This window comes from Garra rufa, chromosome 18 (assembly GCF_049309525.1).
Source record: "Garra rufa chromosome 18, GarRuf1.0, whole genome shotgun sequence".
Lineage (NCBI taxonomy): Eukaryota > Metazoa > Chordata > Actinopteri > Cypriniformes > Cyprinidae > Garra > Garra rufa.
The window spans coordinates 1,141,605-1,153,857 of NC_133378.1; the positions used below are offsets into that span (position 1 = coordinate 1,141,605).

The 12,253-nt window shown below is 37.1% G+C and overlaps 1 protein-coding gene across 1 annotated transcript in view; it reads right to left on the reverse strand.

Annotated features, from left to right (window-relative positions):
* Window positions 1-7,722, reverse strand: part of LOC141291431 (ALK tyrosine kinase receptor-like) — a 44,827-nt gene extending 37,105 nt beyond the window's left edge. The window contains exons 1-4 of the mRNA XM_073823597.1: window positions 7,674-7,722; window positions 7,405-7,530; window positions 2,991-3,125; window positions 2,637-2,737 (exon numbers count right to left, since the gene is read on the reverse strand). Coding sequence (XP_073679698.1) covers window positions 2,637-2,737; window positions 2,991-3,125; window positions 7,405-7,530; window positions 7,674-7,722 — 411 coding nt within the window. The remainder of the gene's footprint in view (window positions 1-2,636; window positions 2,738-2,990; window positions 3,126-7,404; window positions 7,531-7,673) is intronic.
* Between the last annotated feature and the right edge of the window lie 4,531 nt (window positions 7,723-12,253).

Here is a 12,253-nt window from a genome sequence, read left to right on the forward strand (position 1 = left end):
TGCAGGCTGTAATGCTTATATCACATCTGCTTTGAGGTCCATCTATTAAGAGGGACCTTTATGTCGGCCGACTTGCAGCGGGTTGTGAAAACGGCAGCTGTTGAAAGGAGCAAGGCTTCTCCTATTACAGAAGTCACGCTGAGAACAGTGGCTAGGGGGAGAGATCACAGTCGTAATCTACAGTCTTGGTTCGTGCCTGGATCTAGTCCAGTATTCTGTCATGGCCCGCTGTGCCTCCACACCGCTCTGGGCACCGTTCATACAAGAGTAAGCCCTCACCTCACATCTATCTAAAGCTGTCAGTCAAGATTTCTCATAAAGCCCAAACCAACGCCTACCTCTCCACCTTTGTTTCTATTTATCTACACTCCATAATCTCCCTGAAATTTTCTCTCTTTTTCCTACTTTAAATTTTTTATCCCACTGTTTCTCTCTCTTCTCCATCTCTGTCAGTCTGCATACCCTCTGTTCCCTCTGAAACTGGCTGTTTGAGTGTTTTTCTTCTTCAGGAAGTCTTTTGCTGTTGTGTAATTCACCCTTCCCAGCAGGATTGTGTGTGAGCCACAGACTGATGGGGTCAAGGTCTATGAATTGTGAATCTAAAACGGAGACAGGCTTTCAAAAGCTTTCCATCTAGGCAAGAGCCAGACATTTTCCCATTCTTCAAAACGGACATTAACATTTCACATTTGGTTGCCAAATTTCCATGTAATTACATTCAAATGACATTGAAATGTGGGTACAACAATAACCTTCTGACACTGGGCTATATTATGTCGGTAGCTATTACGAAAGCAACTCATTAAAGCTATTGTGCATCCTAAAAATGTCACATGTAGCCTTAAACACTGAAAAAGTACTAGGTCAAACCAAATCAACGTTGTGAAACATTTCATCATGGCTCCAGAACCTAACAATACAACTATTTGACTAAAGGACTAAAATGTAAGATCTATTATAATCACACTTTACATTTAATCAAAATAAAAAAAAAAAAAAGAAAAGAAAATAAATGAAACAGTAGAGATTATGCAAGGATATGATACACTGTAGTCGTGCATGTAATTTAAAATGTTTAATCTAACTTTGTATACAACTTTTTATAGTTTATTCAAATTAAGAGTAAATAGACTATATACTGATGTACTAGTTCATCCATCATAATGTGAACTGGAGGTTTTTAGGGCTTACAAATTTAAAAGTATTACATTTATTCAACATTTAATTTATTGAGATGCTATTTACACATTTTAATAGGACATTATTGCTGTTGCGACAATGTTCAAGACAATACTTAACTATATATAAAGGGGTCCTATTATGATCTTTTACAAAGTCTTTTGGGGGTGTACTAGAACATGCTCTCATGCTTGATGGTTTAAAAAACGCATTGTTTTTTCACATAATTTACATTATTACAATAGCTTTCTCCCCAGGCTGGCACAAATGGCTTGATTAGTTCCGGGTTTGATGAAGATCCGCCTTCCGAAAAACGAAATGTGCTGTGATTGGTTAACAGTCCTACTGCGTTGCAATTGGCGAAAAGCTCAGATGTCGTTTCAGTACTGCCACGCCTCTTCCCAAAGCAGCAAGTTCTGTGTACAACTGCACAAGCTAGATTAAAGTGATTCTTGCATTTTAAATATGGCTATTTTTTTTTACAGAAAGGGATTTATTTGAATGATTTTTCAAATGGACCGCATTGTGACATCATTGCATCTGGAAAACAAAAGCTGTAGTCCAAAGTAGCCGTTTGTTGTAGTTCTTCAAAAAAAGGGATTTTTAAAAAACTACATATCTCCCTTTGGCGTGGACTTTGAGATTTGTAACTTTGTAGATGTTTTTTTTTTTTTTTTATGCCGAAACATACACACCACACACTGGCTAAAATGTAAAAAGTGAAAAAGCATAATAGGACCCCTTTAAGATTACTGATGAATCACGTCAATTTATTTACTTACATGCTGTCTTTATAAATCTTTTTTTTCCCCCTGAGGTTATTTTACCTGTACAAAAACATTCTATTATGCTGCGTACTATTGCTATTTTTAATATTATTTTAATTTGTTATCATAACTATTAATACATTGATTTGTAACTCAAATAGTTTACTTATTCTTCTAGTCATTATCCTATACTGGCTAATGAATCCATGCATTTAAATAAAATAGCTTTCATCTGTGTTGCAAAATAAGGTGGATACATGACAATATATCGCTGATAATTAGAGTTTTAAGATTTAAGATTCTACAAGGATATCATCATTTTTAATGTCCTTGTGGGTTTAAAAACATCTGTTATATATCACTCAGCTTGCTACTTACAGAGAAAGAAGCAAACTCATAATGTCCCACTTAACCTGCATTTATCCTAGAGTACATACTGCATGTGGAGAAACATCATAAGTAATATGTTATTTTCAGAACATACTCTCTTTTTCTGCTTATCTGTGGCATTATCCTAACAGCCATATCAGTATTCACAGCATTTCTATAGGTGTAGCATTGATCGCTGCATTAGAATACATTTGCAAATAAGGCTTGATGGAATATTCATTTCCTCAGAGATCCACGTCCCCAACGCACATAGACGTGCATTATGGTTGCTTAAGGAATGCAGAAACGTTGTCTTCTTACCATGCAAGGGGCGTTCCGTAGGGGGTAGAAGAAAAGCGGGCTTCGCACCTGGGCTGATCCTCGTTGACCTTTGGGCTGGCTGTCGATAGCCAACAAGGCCCCTGCCAGACAGTGATGAAAAACATGAAACAAAAAATAGCATCCCCTAAAGAAAAGATGAAAGATAACCAGCCAAAAAGCTTATTGTAAATCTTTAATAAAGATTATTTATTAACCATATCTGCGTAAATTATTTCACTTTCTTTTTAATTTATCAAGATTAGAACTCAACTCTGCACTTGATTAACTTTTTATTTAAATAAAACAGCACTTTTTGTTGTTTGAACTTCAACTTAAGATGTTCAGGGGAAGCACCTGGTGATGGACAGCTGCTTCTGAGGCTTTGGGGAATGGAGGGATGAGCCCTCCATTGAGGGCCTCTTCCTGGAACCAGCTGCCAGCCACAATCCTCTCTCCCGAATGAGCAATAGCTGCCATTGAGGAATTGACCTGGTTTAGTAGGAGAATGAAATGAGACATTCTGAGAATACTGAGAGAAAAGAACTGTGAGGGATGAAAAGAAAAAGAGAAATATGGGCTAACAATCGTTTCCCTTAGCTCAAGAGCTTAGAAGCTTTGATGAGAAATAGTCTTTGACCATTTTTTAAATGTCTGAAGAGGCATATGAGGGCAGCTGAGTGTTGCTGAGTGCAAATGAGGATATGGTTTTGAGGTAAAGGAACAGAAAGACAGGGGAGAAAGTGTGTAGGAAGGCCACATTCGAAATGGCCTCAAAGCCCTTCCATCAACAAACAATTCATTCAACCCTTTGCAGGGCTGCAGGGATGAGTCTGACCTTCATTAAGAAACGGGGGGAAGAAACATGGTTGCCCTCCAGCGATCCACTGCATTGCAGAGGATAAATTGCCTGCTGGCATGCAACTTACAAGCTTTGCTTAAGGGTTCGTACAATCCAGTGTTAGGCATATAAAATGACATGCTTCCAAGCAGTGGATGCATTTATGGGAACAAAGTGATTATTTGAAAAGGCTTGTTAATAAATTAAAAATAATGAAGAAAGCAGAATGTTTTTTGTTCTCCTGGTTTCTCCTGGAACAACCTTGCCCAAAATAGTTTTCTAATAAAAAACTTGCGCTTATATTTTATTTAAATAAATTTCTTGTTTATAGACCTCGACAGGCAATATTTATGCTCTAATATATGTTTCATCCCAAAATAAGACTTGACTGGCATTTGTCATTAGGGTAAGGAAAATAAACTAAAACAATAATAATAACTCAAGATTCTGAAAATCAATCTAATTTAATTTAGAATTTTTCTTATTTCATTTTTAGGCAAATGTATCTTGTTTGAAGAATGTTTAGCTACTGTATTTTAAAAAAAAAAGGACTAATACTGGTTTTATTCTTTTAATTTTAAGTTTAGATATGACCCTAACATTATTTTGTGAGATTCACCTCAAACATGCTTTTAAACAGAATCACAACTGCAGTGTCCTGTGCAGCATTTATTTATCTGGTCTAAAGATGTCAATTTTCATTAAGCTTACAGCAAAGTTTATTAAAGGGACAATAAATCTTGTTGTGCAAATTAAATGTTCTGAATGGGTTTGAAAGAGACTGATTAATGGGTTGCTAATCAATATTAATATCTGCGGTGGCATATTGAACATGAACAGTGACATTTAGTTTTGTTCTAACAGTAAACAAAGCTCAGAATCCTGTTAAATTTCCAAATGCGTGTGTGTTGCCTTTCTTTTTGCACTGCAGGTGGACCCATTGAAATTTGATTACAGCGGCTGCTCTGTATTGATCTGAGAGGTGTGAGGCAGGATCAGCTAATCATCCGCTGAGGGGAGATGCTACAGCTCTGGACTCACTGCCATTAACCAAGAGAGAGTAAACACATCGACCAGCATGACCACACTCATGAGGATTAGCATGAAGAGCAATAACAGAGAAAGAGAGAAAAAGATGACAAAGAAAGAAGAAATGCTCTTTGCAATTTGAATGACATAGGATGAGATTGCAGCTTTCCGTTTGGCATTGAAAAGCTGTAAGTAGCTGAAGGAATGGATCACTAATGAATCCTCTGTGATGGAATGAAATTGCATCATACAAGATAGATTATGGTAGGAATGAAATAAAGAATCGGGACAGTGTGAGCCTCTGATCTTTAAGGTAAGGGGAGTTTTAATACAGAAATGAATAAGCAGGGAATGATGGAAAAGGTGGGGCCGTCAGAGAAAGAAAATTACGAAAATAGACTTAATGTGGGAGATGTCATCTGAACTGAAATTGTTTAGTGTTAAAAAGTTTAAAAGTATGATGCAGCAATGAAAATGTGACTGATATAAACTGTCAAAATTCAGTGAAAACTAAAGAGGTTTCCATTAAAGTGGCTAAAAAGCAAAAGATTTACCTCATCCCACAAATTTATATAGCTAGCTAACTCATATTTTTACATCATATTCAGTTATCATATTTACAAAAACCTTGTACCATGGTAAAGGATTCAGATTGTAATATCATAGTATTGAATGGCTGTCATATTGATGGGAAAAAAAATTGAATTCAGCAGACATAAAATAATAATAATAATAATAATAATAATAATAATAATAATAATAATAATAAATTATTACTTTTATTCAGACAGGATGCATTAAATTAGTAAAGACATTTATATAGTTACACAATGAATGCATAAATAAATGAAAGCTCTTCTTTTGAACAGGTTATTAATCAAAGCATCCTGAGGAAAAAAAAAATATATTTTTTTTTTACAAAAATATTAAATAGCAAAAACTGATGATAATAATAAGACCCATTATTAGTACCAATAATAACTGATAATAATTGAACACTGATAACTGAAATGTCTATTGAAATTTTAAAATATATTAAAATAAAATATTTCACTATAATACTGTGTTTTTGGTCAAATAAATGCAACATTGGATTAACTTGTATATAAATTATCCCAAACTATGTATTAATATAGTTAATTACAATACAGTGAGGGAAAAAAATTATTCCCTGCTGATTTGGTAGGTTTATTTGAAAAGTGAGAGAACAATAATAATAATGAAAAAAACATTCCAGAAAAAAAATAATAAATTGATTTGCATTTCAATTAGTGAAATATTTGACCCCTTTGCAAAACATGACTTAGTACTTCGTGGCAAAACCCTTGTTGGCAATCACAGAGGTCAGACGTTTCTTGTAGTTGGCCACCAGGTTTGCACACATCTCAGGAAGAATTTTGTCCCACTCCTCTTTGCAGATCCTCTCCAAGTCATTAAGGTTTCGAGGCTGACATTTGGCAACTCTAACCTTCAGCTCCCTCCACAGATTTTCTATAGGATTAAGGACTGGAGACTGGCTAGGTCACTCCAGGACCTTAATGTGCTGCTTCTTGAGCCACTCCTTTGTTGCCTTGGCTGTGTGTTTTGGGTCATTGTCATGCTGGAATTCCTATCCACGACACATTTTCAATGCCCTGGCTGAGGGAAGGAGGTTCTTACCCAAGATTTGACGGTACATGGCCCTGTCCATCATCCCTTTGATGCGATGCAGGTGTCCTGTCCCCTTAGCAGAAAAACACCCCCAAAGCATAATGTTTCCACCTTCATGTTTGACGGTGTGGATGGTTTTCGAGGGGCCCTAGAAGAGTTGAGTTGATGCCAAAGAGCTCGATTTTGGTCTCATCTGACCACAACACTTTCACCCAGCTCTCCTCTGAATTATTCAGATGTTTATTGAGCCTGTACATGTGCTTTCTTGAGCAGAGGGACCTTGCTGCAGGATTTCAGTCCTTCACGGTGTAGTGTGTTACCAACTGTTTTCTTGGTGACTATGGTCCCAGCTGCCTTGAGAACTTTGACAAGATCTTCCCATGCAGTTCTGGGCTGATTCCTCACCGTTCTTATGACTACTGAAACTCCACAAGGTAAGATCTTGCATGGAGCCCCAGACTGAGGGAGATTGACAGTTATTTTGTGTTTCTTCCATTTGCGAATAATCGCACCAACTGTTGTCACCTTCTCACCAAGATGCTTGCCAATGGTCTTGTAGCCCATTCCAGCTTTGTGTAGGTCTACAATCTTGTCCCTGACATCCTTGGACAGCTCTTTGTTCTTGGCCATGGTGGAGAGTTTGGAATCTGATTGATTGCTTCTGAGGACAGGTGTCTTTTATACAGGTAACAAAATGAGATTAGAGAAGTCTCTTAAAGGGAGTGCCCCTAATCTCAGTTTGTTACCTGTGTAAAAAGACACCTGGAAACCAGAAATTTTGCTGATTAATAGGGGATCATATACTTCACTCATTAAAATGCAATCTTTTTTGTTATTCTGTCTCTCACTGTTAAAATAAACCTACCATTAAAATTATAGACTGATAATTTTTTTGTCAGTGGGGAAATGTACTAAATCAGCAGGAGATCAAATTTTTTTTTCCCCTCACTGTATCTCTTATTTTGCTGTAAGACAAATAAATCTGTAATTTGTGTGTGTGTGTGTGTGTGTGTGTGTGTGTGTGTGTGTGTGTGTGTGTGTGTGTGTGTCGTCCCTTTTTTTTCATTTTAAGAGAAATGGTGTGTCTGGGATGACAATAGCTACTGAACCAGAACAGCTCTGGTTGTCCAATAAACACAACTTCTGTTATATAATGGCCAAACACACGATGGCTTCATTAAAGAGCTGCTGTTGCCCTCCTGAGCCCCTGTCTGCTGTCTGGTCCTCCAAATGAACGGCACTAATACTCACGGCAATGTTCCCCCTCATCGTCCCCTTGTGGACAGTCAGGGTTGAAGTCACACAGCTGGCTCACATTGATCTCCCGCCCCCCTCTGCAGTGATAGCGGCCCCGGAGAGTGACGTTTTGAGAGGTTCCTGGGCGGAGAAAGACAAGAGGGAATCAGAGACACTAATTACAGAGACAGTTCCCCTGAAGGAGCCAAGGTTTAAATCCCTCAAGGGCACAAGGGTGATAAAGCAGAATTTCAATCCCAGCAACTCTCTGATTCCAGGGTCACCCTTGCTTAAGGTGTAACATTTGCGCAAGCAGCCCTGATCATTAACCATTAGCCCACCTTTACCTCATTTTTCTTGTACATCTTCTTTTACAACCACACATTAGGTGTAACAGGTTACTCCGAAGTGGTTTACTTTATGTCTTTCCAATAGACTTTCCGCCAAGAAAGTAAATCAGAGGGTTACATTAAAAGCTTCTGTGCAAACAAACACAAAGACATCAAGTAAATTCAGCACTTTGTGAAACTAAATGAGGCAGAAAGATGACATAAAAGAGGCTAAGCCTCTCAGTAGTCTCTTGTTTTTTATGGCTTCAGTGACAGGAAAGGATACTGACAAAGGCTATCAACAAATGAAAACACAAAGAGCCCTTTCCTGTCCAATAAAGATACAACAGACACTCCAATATGTGTTAATGTAATGAGAACTCAAGCACAGCTCTGAAAAGATGACTAGGATAACATTTCAACATAAACATATACAACTTCTGCCCTTTCGTTGGACGAGATACAAATCATTTTACACTGGCGCCATATATATGTTTGCTTTTTGCATATGGAGCGCTAGCTCAACAACGCTTTTTTATATGTAGGACAGAACAATGGCCCAGATAAGTAGCGTGGCGACTGGATTTATGTGAGTTGAGTCTGATAGCATCAGAGCGAACACAACGAGATGTAACCGCGGTTTGCATATCTATGCAAATGGAAGACAGTCGCAGAGCTGTACAAACGGACCGGCTCACCAGGGGTTCATCATACTGCTGACAATGATAAAGAGAGTGATTGTACCGAAAGAAAAATGAGGGAAAAAAACAGACCTACTGATGTGATTCACTTACTTCCTTCTTAAAAAAAAAAAACAAAAAAACAAGGGAGATGTGATTTTATCACTGGTGGCTACAACACAGGCATAACGCACCCTTGATCTGGGTGATGACAGATTTTGTTTGGAAGACACATGATGAGAGATGTTCATCTGAGTTAATACTGCTTCAAACATCAGAAAACAAGCACAAGCAAAGACAAGCAGATAACGAAATATCCAACATTGGGCTAGGAGTTCCAATATTTTAGCAGTCGATTCCAAAAAGAATAGAAATCAAATTATATTATTATTATCATTTTTTTTTTTTTTTTTTTTAATACTGGGTGTCCCTGGTGGGGAGTCAATTTTAAAAAGTTAGGTTACTTAATATATAGGGATCAGTACGATTTTTTATGTATTATAAAGAAGTTTCTTATGTTCATAAATACTGTTTATTTGTTCAAAAATACAGAAAAAAAAAGTGAAATATTATTACGATGTAAAATAACGTTCTTCTATTTTAATATACATTAAAAATCAAATTTATTTCTGTGATCAAAGCTGAATTTTTCAGCATCATTACTCCAGTATTCAGTGTGATCCTTCAGAAATCATTCTAATATGCTGATTTATTGTCAGTGCTGGAAACAGTTAATATTAATATTTTTTTTGGAACCTGTGATACTTTTTTCAGGATTCTTTGATGAATAAAATGTTAAAAAGAACAGCATTTATTCAAAATAGAAATCTTTTCTAACAATATACACTACTGTTCAAAAGTTTGGAGTCAGTAAACTATTATTTTCTGTTTAACTTTTTATTTCTTTTATTTAGCAAGGATGTGTTAAATTGATAAAAAAAAGTGACAGCAAAGACTTAAAATATTTATATTTTGAATAACTGCTGTTCTTTTTAACTTTTTATTCATCAAAGAATCCTGACAAAAAGTATCACAGGTTAAAAAAAAAAAAATATATATATATATATATTTGGTAGCACAACTGTTGCCAACTTAGATAATTCTAATAATAAATCAGCATATTAGAATGATTTCTGAAGGATCATGTGACACTGACTGAAGACCGGAGTAATGGCTAAAGAAAAATCAGCTTTGCATCACAAAACTAGTCATACAGGTCAATGTTTTGAAAGTTGAATAAATAAGTTTTCCATTGATGTATGTTTGGACAGGACAATATTTGGCAAAGATACAACTATTTGAAAAAAAAAAAAATAAATAAATAAAAAAATCTAAATATTAAAAACATCACCTTTACAGTAGGGCTGCAACGATTCGTCGACGTTGTCGACAAAAATCGATAATAGAAATAGTCGACAATGAATTTCATTGTCGATGTTGTCGCCAGACATGTTTTTTCCGACCGAGTGAGGCATCTCTCTGCCGAGAGTCGCACATGCGCATTAGCTTCTATGCTGAGCGATAACACACAGAAATGGCGGCGTCCAACGCAGCAGCTGCGCGTACCAAAACACGCCTGTTTTCACACATACTCCGTCTGCAGTGCGTATTTTTTTCCGCACCCATGTTAACGGATTAGAGCGTTCACAATGCACGGACTGCAAACGCGTTCTGTGTGAAAGCAAAACGAGTCCGTGCTGCTTCTGCACCGCATACGTAACGCACACGGACTGTAGACGCACTGCAGACTGAGTATGTGTGAAACAGGCGTAAAGTTTGGGAGCATTTTAGCCTGCTACGGCGAATAAAAAGATTACCTGCATGGTTTGCAAAGCAGTCCTTGCGCATCACGGCAGCACCTCGGTGATGCACGAACATTTAAAGAGAAAGCACGTCGGACAGTTGGCTCGCCTCGGTAAGATTTAAATAACATGGAAGCCAATACGTTTTGTTTTGGATATACATTTTTGTTTACTGTTTTATTGCTGCTAATGTGCCTGCCCCTGGTTTACAGGAAGAAAATGTTTACTTGATTTTAATTTATTTTTTCTTATAAAACAAATGTGCCTGTCCTTTAAAAAATGATAGAGTTTCTTTATTTATGCATTTATGTCAATACTGACCGAGTACTGTGCCTAATTGGTTTTAGACAGGGCATTTTTATTGACTTTTAGTATGAATCGCCTTATCAGCAGCAAAGTTCTATGAAATATGCATTTTTCATTGAATTACCCCCTTCTTTCTTGTGTTTACTATCATTTTCCACATAATTAAAGCAATCTCATGCTAAATTTGAGAAAAATTGAATAATTATTCGATTAGTCGACTAATCGTTTCAATAGTCGGTGACTAGTCGCCTATTAAAATAGTCGTTAGTTGCAGCCCTACTTTACAGTTGTCCAAATGAAGTTCTTAGCAATGCATATTACTTATTAAAAAATAGAAAATTTATAAAATATCTTTACTTAATATCCTAATGATTTTTGGCATTGAGGAAAAAACGATAATTTTGACCCAAACAATGTATTTTTGACAAATATACCCATGCTACTTAACACTGGTTTTGTGATCCAGGGTCACATATTATTAAAAAAAAAAAATCATACAAACCTCAACAGTGACATTAAAACACATTTTAGGCTTAATATTATGAAATGTACATCTAAATAAACTAAGTCTCGAGTGATATGTCAAATATGTTAGTAGATTTTAACTATACTTTTTTTTTCTAAACTAGGAAGATTACCTGCAAGTGTATTTTTAATAAGATCTGAAGTGGACTACAAGTGCATACCTTCTTTTTAAAAAATGACACAAGGTCTGTATACTATAGATCCAATATTTTCACACAAATTAGATTTTGTTTGCCCATTTGTTTGTCCATTGACTATCACACTATTCACTATCTTACTAGATTAATATTAGCACCTGCAAAACACTATAATTCTGGGAAATTGGTTGAAATGTTTATAATAGAGTGCGGATCGGGCCGCATTTTTCTGTCCGAGCCCGGCCCGCGTCCGACAGAGCAGTAACCGAACCCGACCCGAGCCCGACAAGCGTTAAGATATTTATGTCCGAGCCCGATCCCAGCCCGACACAGTTAAAATCTCTTTTTTTTCTCATACTAATGACACATGCACTTTTTTTGTGTGGAAAGCCCGCTTTTATTAAGCAACTGTAGGAAAGCGTCAACAGATGAGAGCATCAGTGCACACTGGGCAAAAAGCACCGTTATAACACAGGCGCACTATCGCGCTGATGTGACCGAGCCCGACCCAAACCCGAGCATCCTTTCTAAATATCTGTCCGAACCCGGCCCGGCCCGTCGGGTTCCGTCGGGTACCGTCGGGCTAGGCTCGGGTATCCATCCTCTAGTTTATAACTATTCACAAATTCACATTGATCAGCCACTTAATGGGCGGATATATCATCCTCAGTACCTATGGTAGCTGTGGCCCTGAATCATAATTCCTGGTTTAAGAGATGCTGAGCGAACATTGTGCTTACACAGGACGAGAATTTGTTTTTAGTACAGGATTTTTTTTTTTATTTTTTTTGTGTGAAGAGTCCATTTACTCTTTTAGTCTTGCTTGATGACACAGCGGCTAGCGATGGATTCTTTTCCTGACTCCTTTTCATTCATCTCTTAGTATTGCGTCAAATTGTGACTTGCAACTGTAGACATTTAGGAAAGGAAAGGAAAGGAAAGGAGGTGAAGTGAGGCCAAGTATGGTGACCCATACTAGGAGTTTGTGCTCTGCATTTTACCCATCCAAGTGCACACACACACACACACACACACACACACACACACACACACACACACACCCGGAGCAGTGGGCAGCCATTGCT